The 14605-nt window shown below is 39.3% G+C and overlaps 2 protein-coding genes and 1 non-coding gene across 3 annotated transcripts; 2 read left to right on the top strand and 1 right to left on the bottom strand.

Annotated features, from left to right (window-relative positions):
• Positions 1 to 721: 721 nt before the first annotated feature.
• On the top strand, positions 722 to 2407 carry LOC133780593 (uncharacterized). The gene has a single exon (XM_062220243.1). The coding sequence runs from the start codon at positions 722 to 724 to the stop codon at positions 2405 to 2407; it is 1686 nt and encodes a 561-aa protein (XP_062076227.1).
• A 7769-nt stretch (positions 2408 to 10176) lies between these two features.
• LOC133813696 (small nucleolar RNA R71) lies at positions 10177 to 10283 on the bottom strand. Its single transcript, XR_009884700.1, has one exon. It is a non-coding gene; the product is annotated as a small nucleolar RNA R71 (small nucleolar RNA).
• Positions 10284 to 11374: 1091 nt separating this feature from the next.
• LOC133780582 (uncharacterized) lies at positions 11375 to 13761 on the top strand. Its single transcript, XM_062220237.1, has 3 exons — positions 11375 to 12000; positions 12087 to 12990; positions 13426 to 13761. Exons 1-3 carry the CDS (start codon positions 11375 to 11377, stop codon positions 13759 to 13761), a joined length of 1866 nt encoding a protein of 621 aa, XP_062076221.1.
• The last annotated feature ends 844 nt before the right edge of the window (positions 13762 to 14605 follow it).

The raw sequence follows: 14605 nt of genomic DNA, 5'->3' as shown, positions 1-14605 counted from the left end.
CAAATTTGATACTTTCGTTCTAAATTGAAATCTATGTCTATTGCCTAAAACTATTCCATTCTCACTTTTCAGATATTGAATTAAAACCAATAATCATGCAAAAGATGGCCAATCAATTACAAGCATTAAACATAAGAATAATAGATAAACATAAATTCAAAGAATTATAGAAATTGCATTAAAGATGAATAGAATATCCAGTGACTACATTAAAACACTCTAAATAAGAATTTAGTTCATAATATTAAACATCATCACATAATCTAAAATTCAAAAGCATAAAGAAAATAATAAAAGTGAATTCTTCTCTGTTTCTTTTCTCCTGTTGTCAGAACTCCTCCCTTCTTTGTTTCTTCCAATCTTCTTGTTATTTTCCCAAAAACAAAACCTACGAATTTCCAAAAATACCCTTGTGCCGATATATCGCCTATAATGCTGCGATATATCGCCTGCCGAATGTACTCGATAAAAACGCAATATCTGATGTCGTTTCTGCTTCAGTCAAAATTGAAATTCCTCAAGTGGCGATATATCACCCAAGACAGGCGATATATCGTTTGTACCAAATCTCCAAATATTAACCAATTTCGACTACTTAAACAGATATTTATCCGAATTCTCGTACTAATCAGAATTATAGCGACACACTGCACAAGTTCACCAAAAAGATCAAATACAGGCTTTCTCTTGAGAAAAACAACCAAATCAAACTGAAAAAGTTATGAATAAGCGTATATTTTGTACGCTTATCACTGAGACCAAAAGAAAAGGCAAGCATCCCCTGAGGAAGTGTAACAAGAAGAGGAGAAAGGGAAAGAGGAAGGTTGAGAAAGATGATTTTCTGTTGGAAGAGGAAGATTATGTTGATGATGGTGAACATAAAAATGATTTAGAGAACACAACTGATCCAAGAAAGTGGTGGTCTTCAGTGATAGACCATTGTAATGAGCAAGATTATGTTGATTCTGAAGGAGTAATATTTGAGGATGATCTCAACATCCTGTGTAGTGATGATGAGCACACTGTTATAAAGAGCAAGAGTGAATACAACCCTACTAACAAGTTTGAGAAATTTGAGTTCAAGCTTGGGATGGAATTTCCTACCACGGAGCATCTAAGGGAGGCTTTGAAAGATCAATTTATTAACAGTAATATAACATACAAGTTTGTTTTCAATGACAGATCTAGAATAAAAGCCAAATGCAAGGGTGAAGGTTGTGATTGGTTTATTTATGGAAGAGTTCAGGGTAATGATAAGAAGACTGTTAGGATAAACAAGTACGAGTCAGAACACCACTGTGGGATAGTGTTCAACAACAAACTTGTGACAAGCACATGGTTAGCCAAGCATTTCTTGGAGCAGTTCAGACTTAATCCAAACACAGACTACAATGGATTCATGGGAATGACCCAGAAAACAAAATTCAGCAATGTGTCACAAACCATTTTCTACAGGGCTAAGGCTTATCCAAGAAATCTGGTGGAGGGTTCGGTTAAGGATCAATATTTAATCCTTGATGACTACTGCAGGCAACTAATGGAGACAAACCCAGGTAGCACATCTTTACTTAAAACTAACCTTGTTGATGGCCAAAGAGTATTTGAGAGGGTTTATATTTGCTTGAAGGCTTGTAAGGATGGGTTCAATAATGGTTGTAGGCCTTTGCTAGGACTGGATGGATGTTTCTTGAAAGGCTATTGCAAGGGTATTTTATTGGCTGTTGTAGGTATAGACCCAAACAACTCACAATTTCTAGTGGTATATGCAATTGCTGAGAAGGAGAACACTGAAACTTGGACTTGGTTTATGAATTTAATAGTTGAGGATCTTGGCATTGAAAACCCAAGTATTTTCACAATGATGAGTGACCGACATAAGAGTTTGGAAAAAGCTTTGGCTGACATTATGATTGGAAGTGAAATCAGGTTTTGTGTGAGGCATTTGCACTCCAACTTCAAAAAAGAACATCCTGGTTTGATATTAAAACAAATGTTATGGGGCTGTGCACGGGCAACTACGCTTGTGGAGTTTACTCGAAGAATGAATGCTCTGAAAGAAGTAGATGAGAATGCTTACAAATGGTTGCTGAAAAAGGACCCTAAAGAATGGAGCAAATCACATTTTAGAGAAGCTGTGAAGTGTGATATGTGTCTTTACAATCTTTGTGAAAGCTTTAACTCAGCTATCATGCCTGCAAGAGACAAAGCAATTGTAACACTGTTAGAGAATGTCCGATTCTGGCTTATGTGCAGATTCAACACCAAAAGGGAAGAAGTTAAGAAATGGGTAAATCTAGTTGGTAGAAGGATCTTTGCAATTATTAAGAAACACAAGAAAGTGGCCATAGAATGTTACTCAACAATGGCTGGAAATGCTCGGTTTTCAATAACATATAAAGGAACATAAACATTTATGGTTGATTTGGTGAAGAAAGTGTGCACTTGTAGGGCTTTCCAATTATTTGGCATACCATGTCCCCATGATTTAGCTTCTATATGGGCATTAGGATTGAACCATTATGATTATGTTGATGACTGGTATAAAAAAGATGCATACATGGCTGTATATGTTGGGATAATTGAGCCCATGTCTAGTGCAGATAAGTGGCCTCAAACTAGCCTAAACCCCATACTCCCACCTCCAGAGCAAGTCCTACCTGGAAGACCAAAGAAAAAGAGAAACAGAAGCAATGATGAACCTCCACCAGGTGCTACAACACTTTCCAGGAAGGGTCAAGCTAATCACTGCAACAGATGTAAGCAGACTGGGCCTTCTAAGACGACTTGCCAAAATGAAGTTGTTAAGGAGGTACACTCTTATCTACTGTCATGAATTTTTTATATGATATGTTATTGGTTGTGATATTACTGAAAGCTAATTGATATGTTGATGATTGTGATATGTTGCAGCCCAAAGTTACTAAGAAGAGAGGTAGACCATTTATGGCTAATCCACTTCCTGAGACAGTGAAGAGGAATGAGAGGAGAAAGAGACAAAAAGCAAAGGAACAGGCCTCTGGATCTCAGCAGCAACAAGGATGAATTTTAGACCTGCTCTACAACAACTCATTTTGTAATGTTAGTTTCTGTGTAGAAGAGGGGATGGAACAAGTCATTTTGTGTAGAGCAGCTTCTTTTATTTAAATATTTAGGGTGGATGGATAAATGAGCAACTCCCTATACTTTACTGTTTTATGGCTAATTGTATTGGATATCTTATATTGAATGTGTTGCAGGCCAAAATTAATGCTATATTGTTGGTCTATTTCAAAATTTTACTAGTTTATTTACTGGTTTATGGCTTAAAACTATAAGAATTTTGTACTAGTGCAGGATCTTTTTACTAGTTTATGACTTTTGAATTACTAAATAGGGACATGATAATGGCACTCAAATTGACTTAATTAATGATGCATCAACTATTTACTGGTTTATGGCTTATTTACTGGTGCAAAATCATGCAAAATACAAGTTGCAATAACAATTAAAAAGACAACTTGCAAGAACATTTTGGATTCAAAATAAATAAAATTTCATTGCTGCAAAATACTAGTTACAAATTCCATTTTCATTGTCAATATACATACAGTCATTGATTCAAATTACAAGTTCAATTCTTTAACCAAACACACAAAACAACAACAAATATAGACATCAGCAATATTAATTTGAAATTTTTACAAATCCAAACAAGGCCAGCCCCATTTTCATTAGCTTGGTCTCTCAAATAGCAAGTTCCACATGTCATTGGTCCCATAATTTGGTCTTCGTTTTCCATAGCCTGCAGTGGTTCTCTGGTATTGATAATCTTGTGCTCTTGCTCCCTAATTCTTCTCAATATCCCCGGTATGACTTTTTTGGATCTTTCACAAATTTCAGGGTCAACCCAATGAAAAAAATTACACTCACCTGCTGAATGGAAATTCAAAAAAAAAAAAAAAATGAAAAAGGCAACAAAGAACCTGTGATTAAACAAACAAAAAATGAAAAAAAAAATTAAGGTACAACAATCTTACCTTCATCTTCCAGCAAGCAATGAACCTTCTTCCAGGATTAGCATCTGTCCACGACGTCCTCTGAACCCATGGTTCCCCACAATGACAAGTGTTAGGACCCCTAGATTTTGAAAAATCTTTCTTCCTCCCAGAGTTACTGCGAAGGCTTACTTTTTGCTAATTGCTTCGAGAGCTTACATGAGATGAAGAGGAAGCATCTCCCATCGTTGATATCAAGCTACACCGTCAAAAATGGTTTGTGTCCCCTGGTGTTGACCCGAAGAGAGAGAGAGGGAGAATTTAAGTGTTTAATTTTTGGGGATTTTGTTTTTGAAGGATTTGGTTTTAGTTTTTTTATTTTTATTTTTGTTTTAGGTTTTAATTTTGTTTTATTAGTTTTTGACAAAAAAAAAAACGGATTTATTCAGATCTGTGACACGTGTCTTTTTTTTCCCACTTAACAGAGTGGTAGTGGCTATTACACCCAGATTTTGAGACCAGAGGTTATGACCTCAAAAACTGGACTCGTCAGGTGTGAGCTCGAAATGTATGATTGCATTGTATGGTCCAGCTATAAGATCTCCGAAGTAAAATGACGACCTCGAAGATGTGTACCCTGGGGACGCTTTCTGAGTTCGAAATAACACGACGTTAGGATACATCGGTTATTGATCGTCTTCGGATTAAATAGTCCGAGCTTGGGAAGTGCAAGCTCGAGTGTGATAGCTTTGGCAGTGTCTATCTGCTCCGAGCATGTCCTGAAGTAGGATGGTAAGCTCGTAGCAATACCATGAGTCTCAACAGCCACAGGGTCGATCGCTGATCTCAAAGACCCGATGAGTCATCTGGGATAACCCTTTATGTATGAACGTATTTATTGTTGTATAATCCCAACATTTAAGGGATATTATTTAGTCTGTTATCTATTCCCGATTCTTATGGGACGTTTCCATATATGTAGAAGATATTGCATTTAATGTCATTATTGAAATTGATATATAGAATATCTCCCTAAAATATGTGGGAATGAACTTTGTAACCTCCCCTATAAATAGATGAGGAATGACCACTTGTAAATGATGGATTTCTTTTGCCTGAAGAATAAGCTCTGGGTAATTCATCTCTGAAGAATTTCCAGAAATCTTTAAGCCTTAATAACACAGACTCCTGGACTAGGCAGAGTTAACTGCTGAACCATGTAAAAACTCTCTTGTCATTCTTCATTTTTCATTCGCTTCATAGTATACGTTGTTTTATTGCTCTACGATATAAATTGACGAAAAATGACGTCAACAGTTTGGTGCTTTCATTGAGAGCATTAAGCAGTACGTACGTGAGTCTATTCAGTCGAAGAAGCCTCCCTGAATCAACTATGGCCGTGAATGATCCCAATATTCCTGAGGAGGAAATCCTAAAGGAAGTTGACTATCCCCGGCGCCCTGGGAAGCACCCGGTGATGAATTCTGACCCAGATGAGAGGAGTGGATCCTCTGACTCTCGAGGACCACCTGCACCACCGGCCCCCAGGGACGACGAGGACATGTACTACAACCCTGAGCGATATGTCCCTATTGTGGGGCTTGAAAATCGTCAACTCTGAAAACAATTGGTGGAGGCCAAGAAACGTAACGAGGAGCTGGCCAGATTGGCTGCTGAGGCGCAGGTGGCTCAGCCCGCGCCTCCGCCTGAGACCCAAAGTGATAACTCTTGAATAAAGAGTTATTTCATGTGCTTTTGAACTTATAATTGTGAAAAAATCATGGGTGATGTTAGTTTATTTTTAGTTTTGTAGCTATCTTTGATATTTTCATTATTTTAATTAAGTGTAATTATTTTTTAGTTTTTAATAGCTCTTGGGTTAAAGATAATGATTTCATGGATAGATATGTGCACAAAGGAATGAGCTAGCATTTGAATCTATTGTGATGAATTTATGTGTTGATGGCTGAATATTCAGGATTGCTGCAGCAAAACTGAAGCATTGTGATCAGGCATATTTTGGAGCGCATGGAACACGTGGCAGTCAATGGGCAAGCTTATATTTCGGCTGATGTGGCAAGGGCAGAAGGAAATAATCAGCATATTGGAGAAAAGGACAAAAGAGAAGGAAGACTTTATGTTTTGGGAGAAAAAGAGGGGCATTATGGTACTTTTGGAGGAGAAGAGAAAACCTAATATACCCAAAAGAATGCTCCAGCCGTAACATAGAACCAGCAGCCATTTTTGGCAAAGAAAAAACAAAAAAAAACAGAGAAAACAAACTAAGATACCAACAAGGAAAAAGGAGGACAAGCATAGAAAGCTCAAGCATCGTTTTGGATTTGTTCTTTCTTATTTTCCTAAACTTTATTTATTTAATTTCTGAGTTGGATTCTAAATCTGAATATTATGGGCTGTTTTGATTGTGAATTAATGTCTATGAACTCAGCCATGAACTAATTTTTAGGTGGCTTGAATTGTTGATGAACCCTATGTTATAGTCTATAAATTTCATGCACTTTATTCTAGTAAATCTCATTTGTTCATTCAAGTGTGCTTACATTAATTTCTTGTTGTTGTTTGGCCAGCAATGGCAAGTTATTTAGTTATATTTAATGCTGGAAAGATTAAATGTAATGGAAAAACTTGGATGACACAAGTCATAATCTAGGTTAGGTTATGTTAGTAAGTAACATAGGGATATGTTATTTGCCTTGTGTAACTTTTGAGAATTAAATTTTGATTTGCATTCTTAAATCTGATTTTGCATAGGAATATGTTTAATTAGGTAGAAGAATTAATGTCGTAAAATTTGGGAAAGTTTTATGAGTATTTAAAGGAATTCTTGTTAACCTGGAAGTTTTGCTAGGATATTGCTGCAGCAATCTATCCACAAATTGTTCAGGACGAATAATATAGGGGAATTCAATAATTCAAGTCCATTTTCCAATCCATATATTTCTCTCAATTTTCTTTTTCAGTTCAGTTTTTAATTTCAGTATTTCCATTTTATTTTAATATTTTGTTTAGCCTATAAACAACCCACTTGGCTTTTAATTTTCTAAAATTGTTTAGTAATTGGTTTGCTTAGTTTGTTTTTAATTTGCAATCCCTGTGGAGACGATTTACTTATCATTATATTACTTGTGTGATTACGTGCACTTGCGTATTTAAAATCAAATATTAGATTGATCGCAACAAGTTTTTGGTGCCGTTGCCGGGGATTGAAATTAGAAATTCTTGTAAAATCAATTACTTGAAATTTATTTTTTTTCTTTGTTGAGCTGACTTTGTTTGCTTGCTCTTGTGTTTTCTCAGGTGATTTACTATATGAACGAGAAAGAACACATTGAACTAGCTTCTATTGACCCCGAGATTGAAAGAACAATTAGAAGAAGACTAAGGGAACAACGGGCTCAAAATCGCCTTAATATGGTCGAAGAGGTTGAAGGATTTAAGGGTGCTAATAATGTCACTAACACAATTGCTATGGCTGATGATAGAGAGAGAGCCATAAGGGAGTATGCTGCCCCCATGTTTAATGAGCTCAATCCGGGCATTGTTAGGCCTGAAATTCAAGCACCCCAATTTGAGTTAAAGCCCGTTATGTTCCAAATGTTGCAAACAGTGGGTCAATTTAGTGGGCTGCCTACTGAGGATCCTCATCTTCATCTTCGTTCATTTTTGGAAGTGAGTGATTCTTTCAAGCTACAAGGAGTGACTGATGAGGCCCTAAGGTTGAAATTGTTCCCTTTCTCTTTGAGGGATCGAGCTAGAGCTTGGCTTATGTAACGACCCAAAATCGTTATTAAGGCTTAAGGGCCTTGATTAGTGTGCCAGGAGGGCATGTTGGGATTTATGTGTGATTTTATGAGTTAAATGCATTGCATGGTTATAATTTAAAGCGTGTTATGTGACTATTTGATTATTTGAGATGCATGACTATGTATATTAGTATGCATGTAGGCCCGGATTGTGTTAGAAGGGCATAATTGTAATTTTGGCCATGTTGGGCATAACTGTATTAATATGTGATAATTGTATTCCGTGATTTGTACCACGTGAGTGTGGTGTTATTAATGTGATGCACGTGCCGAGACGGTCCTAGAGAGCAAACTTAACTTAAGAGTCACAACGGGAATTCTATAGCCGGCTCGGGAGGAGCCTAGGGGTACCTCGGGAATTTTGTGGCTAAGTTGAGATTTAGTGGGTAATGGTTATTGGTGATTGAGTAACCTGGGTAACCATTAGTTACTGCTGTGAGTAACAAGTTTAGTTGGAAAATGGTAGAATTGAAATATTAGTGAAAAGACTAGTGTACCCTTGAGGAATTAGTTGAGAAAGGATCATTTGGAGGGGTAGCATGGTCATTTGGCAAGGGTAATAGTCAATTCTCAGCTGGGTTTTAGTGGGTCACGGTTTGGGTATTTAGGGTCATTTGATGCCTTGACCAAAATTGGAAGAGAAGAAGAAGAAAGGAGAAGAGGTGTAGATGGGGCTGAAGTTTTGAGACCTAGGAGGAGATTCAAAGGGATTTGAGGAACCAAAAACCAGATTTGAGCTAGGACTACTCAAGGTAAGATTTATATTCTATTATTTCTTGGGTTCAAGGTTGATTTCTCAAAGTTTTAGTGTGGAATTTAAAGATAGGTTGGTTGGTTTAAAGTTTGAGGAATTTGAAACTCTAGATGAGATTTTTAAGTGTGATGGTGTTTTGATCTTGCTACTAATGTTTATAGGTTGTTAAAGGGTTTATTTGGGGTCTTGAAATGATTTTGGGGGTTTAGGTTTTGTTTGGGATGATTTGGAGAGGTTGAAGTTCGGATAAAACGCAAGTAGAAACCCAGAATTCTGGGTTCGCGATGGGGCGCCGCGGCCCTGTTCTTGGGCGCGAGGTTGTGTCCAGGCGAGGGTGGCTTTCTGTCTTGCTGGGCGCCGCGGCGCTATAGGGCAGCACCGCGGCGCTAGGCCATTTTCAGGGCACCAAAAGTTGCACTTTTGAGCTTTTGCTCCGGGGGTTCGGGGGATATTTCCGATGAATTGTTGTAGGTATTTGGGAGTCCCGAGAGTGTGGGATTGGTCCCGGGAAGCGGTTTTTGATTTGATTAGTGTTGAGGGATATTTCTTGTGTGTTGTGACTAGGTTATTGGAGAGGCTCGTGCTAGAGGACCGTGCTCGCGGCTTTAGTGCATCAGGAGGCTCGGAATACAGGTAAGAAAACTATAACACCCGTAGGATAGGGCATGGGCCCATAGTATGATTGCGGGGCGCGGCCCTATGTTGCATGTTGCATGATGAGATGATTGCAGGGCACGACCCTATATTGCATCACATGTTAGGGTGCAGACTTAAAAGAATTAATATTTGATTGCATGTTGTTGTGTTATATTATATGTGTGATTATAATGGAATGAACGGGAAGGGCCGAGAGCGGCGTAGGCCGGGTACGGCAGCGGGGCCGGAAGTAACACCTAGCACATGGGATGCTATAGTCAGGGCGGGGCCCGGTGGATACATGTGTTATGCTATATTCAGGGTGGGACCCAAGGGATACATGAGTTATCCTCGCGGTGAGAACCGATACCCCAGGCTTCGGTAAGGCTCTGGGGCGGCTTGGCCGTGTTTGCTTAGTCTAATGGTCGACTTGTTTATCTGTGGATTATCTATTATGATAAACTGTATAAACTGCATATGTTATGTTTTGCATGAGTTTTCTTGCTGGGCTTCGGCTCACGGGTGCTCTGTGTTGCAGGTAAAGGCAATGACTGAGTCAACCAACCATGAGTACGGAGAGCGTGAAGCGACGCGTACATGTTTGGCCTGCCCGACTGCTTTGGTTGGGGGTTTATTTGAAAATGGCTGTAATAATCTATGATTTTTAGAAATGATCAACTGTAAACTTATTTCAAGATGTAAATAGTTTTCAAACCTTATTTTGGGATCCCAATCGTTTAATACTAGAAGTTTTTATTAAGTCAACGCATTTTCAAAGATTACAGCCTTAACTTTTTATTAGTCACACTTTTGTTTCAAAACCTCGGTTAGCGAGTTCATTGCACTGTTTTGTCTTAAAACTCACTTAGTAACGGCTCTAAGGAAGTAGGGCGTTACAGCTTAACACCCTTCCTCCCGACTCGGTGACTACATGGAATGAGTTGGCTAAAAAATTCTTGATGAAGTACTTTCCCCTACCAAAAATGCCAAGTTTCGCAATGAAATCATGTCATTTCAGCAGCTGGAAGATGAATCATTATGTGAAGCTTGGGAGAGATTCAAGGAATTATTGAGAAAGTGCCCACACCATGGGATCCCGCATTGTATACAAATGGAAACTTTCTACAATGGGCTAAATTCTTCCACTCGTATGGTGTTAGATGCTTCAGCTAATGGGGTTATTCTTTCTAAGTCCTATAATGAAGCCTATGAGATTTTGGAGAGGATAGCTAGCAACAATTATCAATGGTCCAATGTTAGAGCCTCAACAAGTCGAAAAGTGGCTGGTATACTTGAAGTGGATGCATTGACAGCTTTGACCGCTCAAGTTTCTTCAATGACTAACCTTCTCAAGAACATGAGTTTGGGGGGGAATGGTACAACCAGCTGCTATGGGACAAGTTGCCGATGTATCTTGTGTTTATTGTGGAGATGGACATGCATTTGAGAGTTGTCCTTCGAATCCCGCTTCAGTTTGCTATGTGGGGAATCAAAATGCCAACCGAAATAACCCATATTCGAACTCTTACAATTTGGGGTGGATGCAGCATCCAAACTTCTCATGGGGGGGTCAAGGAGCTAGTTCAAGCAGAGTACCAATGCAAAACAAGCCTACATATCCACCGGGGTTTTCTCAACAACAACAAAGAGCTCAACCACCTCCTCCACAAGTGTCTCATTCAAGCTCTTTGGATAGTTTAATGAAGAAATACATGGCCAAGAACGATGTTGTGATTCAGAGTCAAGCGGCATCCTTGAGGAATCTAGAAACTCAGTTGGGGCAGCTTGCTAATGAGCTAAGGAATAGACCACAAGGCACTTTGCCTAGTGATACAGAAAACCCAAGAAAGGATGGCAAGGAGCATTGCAAGGCGGTTACCTTAAGAAGTGGCAAAAATGTGGAATTGACTGAGGATAATTGTACTAGAAACAGTGAGCCAACTTCAATCCAAAGTAGTGGGGACAAAGGAGACAAAGCCGTGAAATCAAAAAATTTAAATGCTGATCCTGAAGCAATTGCTGCAGCAAATCCTCCGCAAAATGCTACAGGAGAGCCTATAAGCAAGCCACCTCCACCATTTCCTTAGCGCTTTCAAAGGCAGCAACAAGATAGTCAATTCCAGAGATTTTTAGATGTTTTGAAACAACTTCACATCAATATACCGTTGGTGGAAGCTTTGGAGCAAATGCCCAACTATGTGAATTTTTTGAAAGATATTTTGACTAAAAAGAGGAGGCTTGGTGAATTTGAAACAGTGGCATTGAGTGAAGGTTGTAGCGCTATATTGAAGAGTAAAATTCCTCCTAAATTGAAGGATCCAGGCAGCTTCACAATTCCTTGTTTTATTGGTGGTAGAGATATTGGTAGAGCACTTTGTGACTTGGGGGCTAGTATCAATTTGATGCCCATGTCAATTTTCAAGAAGTTGGGGATTGGCGAAGCAAGACTAACCACAGTCACTTTGCAGTTAGCAGATCGTTCTATGGCACACCCGGAAGGAAAAATTGAAGATGTACTTGTGCAAGTTGATAAATTCATTTTTCCGGCCAATTTCATCATCCTTGATTATGAAGCGGATAGAGATGTTCCTATTATCTTGGGTAGGCCATTTCTAGCTACCAGGAGGACCTTGATTAATGTACAAAAAGGGGAGCTTACTATGAGGGTGAATGACCAACAAGTGACTTTCAACGTGTTCAATGCTATGAAGTTTCTGGATGAGGTTGAAGAATGCTCTAGGCTAAGTGTAATTAAGTCTATTGTCGCTGAAAAATTCCAGAAGGAAGCTTGTAAAGATGGAGTGGGGGTGAGGTCACTTGAAGAGCTTAAAGCTTAAGTGAAGAGGAAGAAAGCCAAGTTACATGGGTGGAGTCAAAGCAGCCCTTTGCTAAATTCAGGAGGCCTTTTGAGTCATTGAACTTGTCGGAAAGGAATTTTAAGCCTCCTAAGCCTTCTATTCAAGAGCCACCAAAATTAGAGTTGAAGCCTTTGCCTAGTCACTTGAAGTATGCTTATTTGAGAGATAATGAGACCTTGCCTGTGATTATTTCAGCCATGTTAGGAGCTGAAAAAGAGAGTTTGTTGCTGGCTGTTTTGAAGAAATACACAAGGGCCATTGGTTGGACTATGGCAGATATCAAGGGGATAAGTCCCTCATTTTGTATGCATAAAATTATGTTGGAGGATTGCTGTAATAATTCTGTTGAGCAGCAGCGAAGGCTTAATCTTATCATGAAGGAAGTGGTCAGAATAGAGATAATTAAGTGGCTTGATTATGGAATTGTTTACCCAATTTCAGATAGTTCTTGGGTCAGCCCAATTCAGTGTGTTCCTAAAAAAGGTGGAGTCACAGTGGTGGCTAATCAAAATAATGAGTTGATTCCCACAAGACAAGTGACGGGGTGGCGTGTTTGTATGGACTATCGGAAGTTGAATAAGGCTACTCGTAAAGACCACTTCCCGCTGCCATTCATTGACCAAATGCTTGATCGGTTGGCTGGAAAAGAGTTTTATTGTTTCCTCATTGGGTATTCAGGCTATAATCAAATTTCTATCGCGCCGGAAGACCAAGAGAAGACTACCTTTACTTGTCCTTATGGCACCTTTGCCTTTAGAAGGATGCCTTTTGGGCTGTGCAACGCCCCTGCCACTTTCCAACGTTGTATGATGGCAATATTCTCAGATATGGTGGAGAAGTCTCTTAAAGTCTTCATGGATGATTTTTCAGTATTTGGGGAGTCTTTTGACACTTGTTTGGATAACTTGGAGCAAGTCTTGGCTAGATGTGAAGAAACAAACTTGGTACTCAATTGGGAAAAATGCCATTTCATGGTTCAAGAAGGCATTGTGTTGGGCCATAGAATTTCTAACAAGGGCATAGAAGTGGATAGAGCAAAGCTAGAAGTCATAGAAAAATTGCCACCACCTACTATAGTCAAGGGGATTAGAAGCTTTTTGGGGCATGCGGGCTTCTATAGGAGGTTTATAACGGATTTTTCAAAGATTTCTAAGCCCCTTTGTTCCTTACTTGAGCAAAATCGAGCATTTGAGTTCACCAAGGAGTGTCAAGAAGCATTTGTGACTTTAAAAAAGGCTCTTATCACTGCACCCATCATTGTAGCTCCGGATTGGTCTCTCCCCTTTGAATTGATGTGCGATGCTAGTGATTTCGCCGTGGGTGCTGTTCTTGGGCAGCGAAAATAGAAGGTTTTTCATTCCATTTACTATGCAAGCAAGACATTAGCCGATGCCCAATTGAACTATACTACCACCGAGAAAGAGCTTTTGGTGGTGGTGTTTGCTTTTGACAAGTTTAGAGCTTATCTTGTGGGCACTAAAGTGGTAGTTTATACAAACCATTCAACGATCAAGTATCTAATTGCCAAAAAGGATGCTAAGCCACGACTTATTCAATGGGTGTTGCTTCTTCAAGAATTTGACTTGGAAATTCGGGATAGAAAAGGAACGGAGAACCAAGTGGCTGACCACTTATCTAGACTTGAAGCTGGAAGTGAAAAGCAAAATGAAGGGCCTATTAAAGAGAAATTCCCAATGAGCAATTGTTGGTTGTGAACCAAACCACTACTCCATGGTACGCTGATTTTGTCAACAATTTGGTGAGTGGTTTGCAGCCACCTGATTTGAATAGGCAGCAACTCAAGAAGTTCTTTCATGATGTGAGATTCTATTATTGGGATGAGCCCTATTTGTACAAACAATGTTCAGATCGAATCATGAGGCGTTGTGTGCCCGAGGATGAAGTTTCTAGCATACTAGAGCATTGCCATTCAGCTCCTTATGGTGGACATTTTGGTGGGCAAAGAACAGCCGCTAAGGTTTTTCAATCGGGGTACTATTGGCCCTCTATTATCAAGGATGCTCACGAATTTGCTAAGAGATGTGACCGCTGCCAGCGTGTTGGTAATATTTCAGCAAGAAGTGAAATACCTTTGAATAGCATCCTTGAAGTGGAATTGTTTGATGTTTGGGGAATCGACTTCATGGGGCCATTTCCACCATCATTTGGAAATTTGTATATCTTGATGGCTGTTGACTATGTCTCTAAGTGGGTTGAAGCAGTGGCAAGTCCTACTAATGATTCCAAGGTGGTCATGAAATTCCTACATAAGCATGTGTTCACCCGTTTTGGCACTCCAAGGGCGCTTATAAGTGATGAAGGCACCCACTTTGTGAACAAGATTTTGGCAGCTTTGTTAGCCAAATATAGTGTGAAGCACAAGATTGCCACCGCCTACCACCCCCAAACCAATGGTTAAGCAAAAATATCCAATACGGAGATCAAGGGAATCCTAGAGAAAGTGGTGAATCCTAGTAGAAAGGATTGGTCTCAGCGATTGGATGATGCTCTTTGGGCCTATAGAGCAACATTCAAAACCCCTTTGGGAATGTCACCGTA

This window comes from Humulus lupulus, chromosome 1 (genome assembly GCF_963169125.1).
Source record: "Humulus lupulus chromosome 1, drHumLupu1.1, whole genome shotgun sequence".
Lineage (NCBI taxonomy): Eukaryota > Viridiplantae > Streptophyta > Magnoliopsida > Rosales > Cannabaceae > Humulus > Humulus lupulus.
Note: the sequence above shows the minus strand (reverse complement) of the source record. Positions and strands in the feature narration are given on the sequence as shown.

Bases quoted from the DNA above. Each gene is read 5' to 3' on its own strand.
- LOC133780582 (XM_062220237.1), top strand. From the start codon at position 11,375: ATGCCCAACTATGTGAATTTTTTGAAAGATATTTTGACTAAAAAGAGG. The intron at 12,001-12,086 runs GTCACTTGAAGA...TGCTAAATTCAG, and splicing joins AAAGATGGAGTGGGGGTGAG to GAGGCCTTTTGAGTCATTGA. The intron at 12,991-13,425 runs GTACTCAATTGG...TATGCAAGCAAG, and splicing joins GATGTGAAGAAACAAACTTG to ACATTAGCCGATGCCCAATT.
- LOC133780593 (XM_062220243.1), top strand. From the start codon at position 722: ATGAATAAGCGTATATTTTGTACGCTTATCACTGAGACCAAAAGAAAA.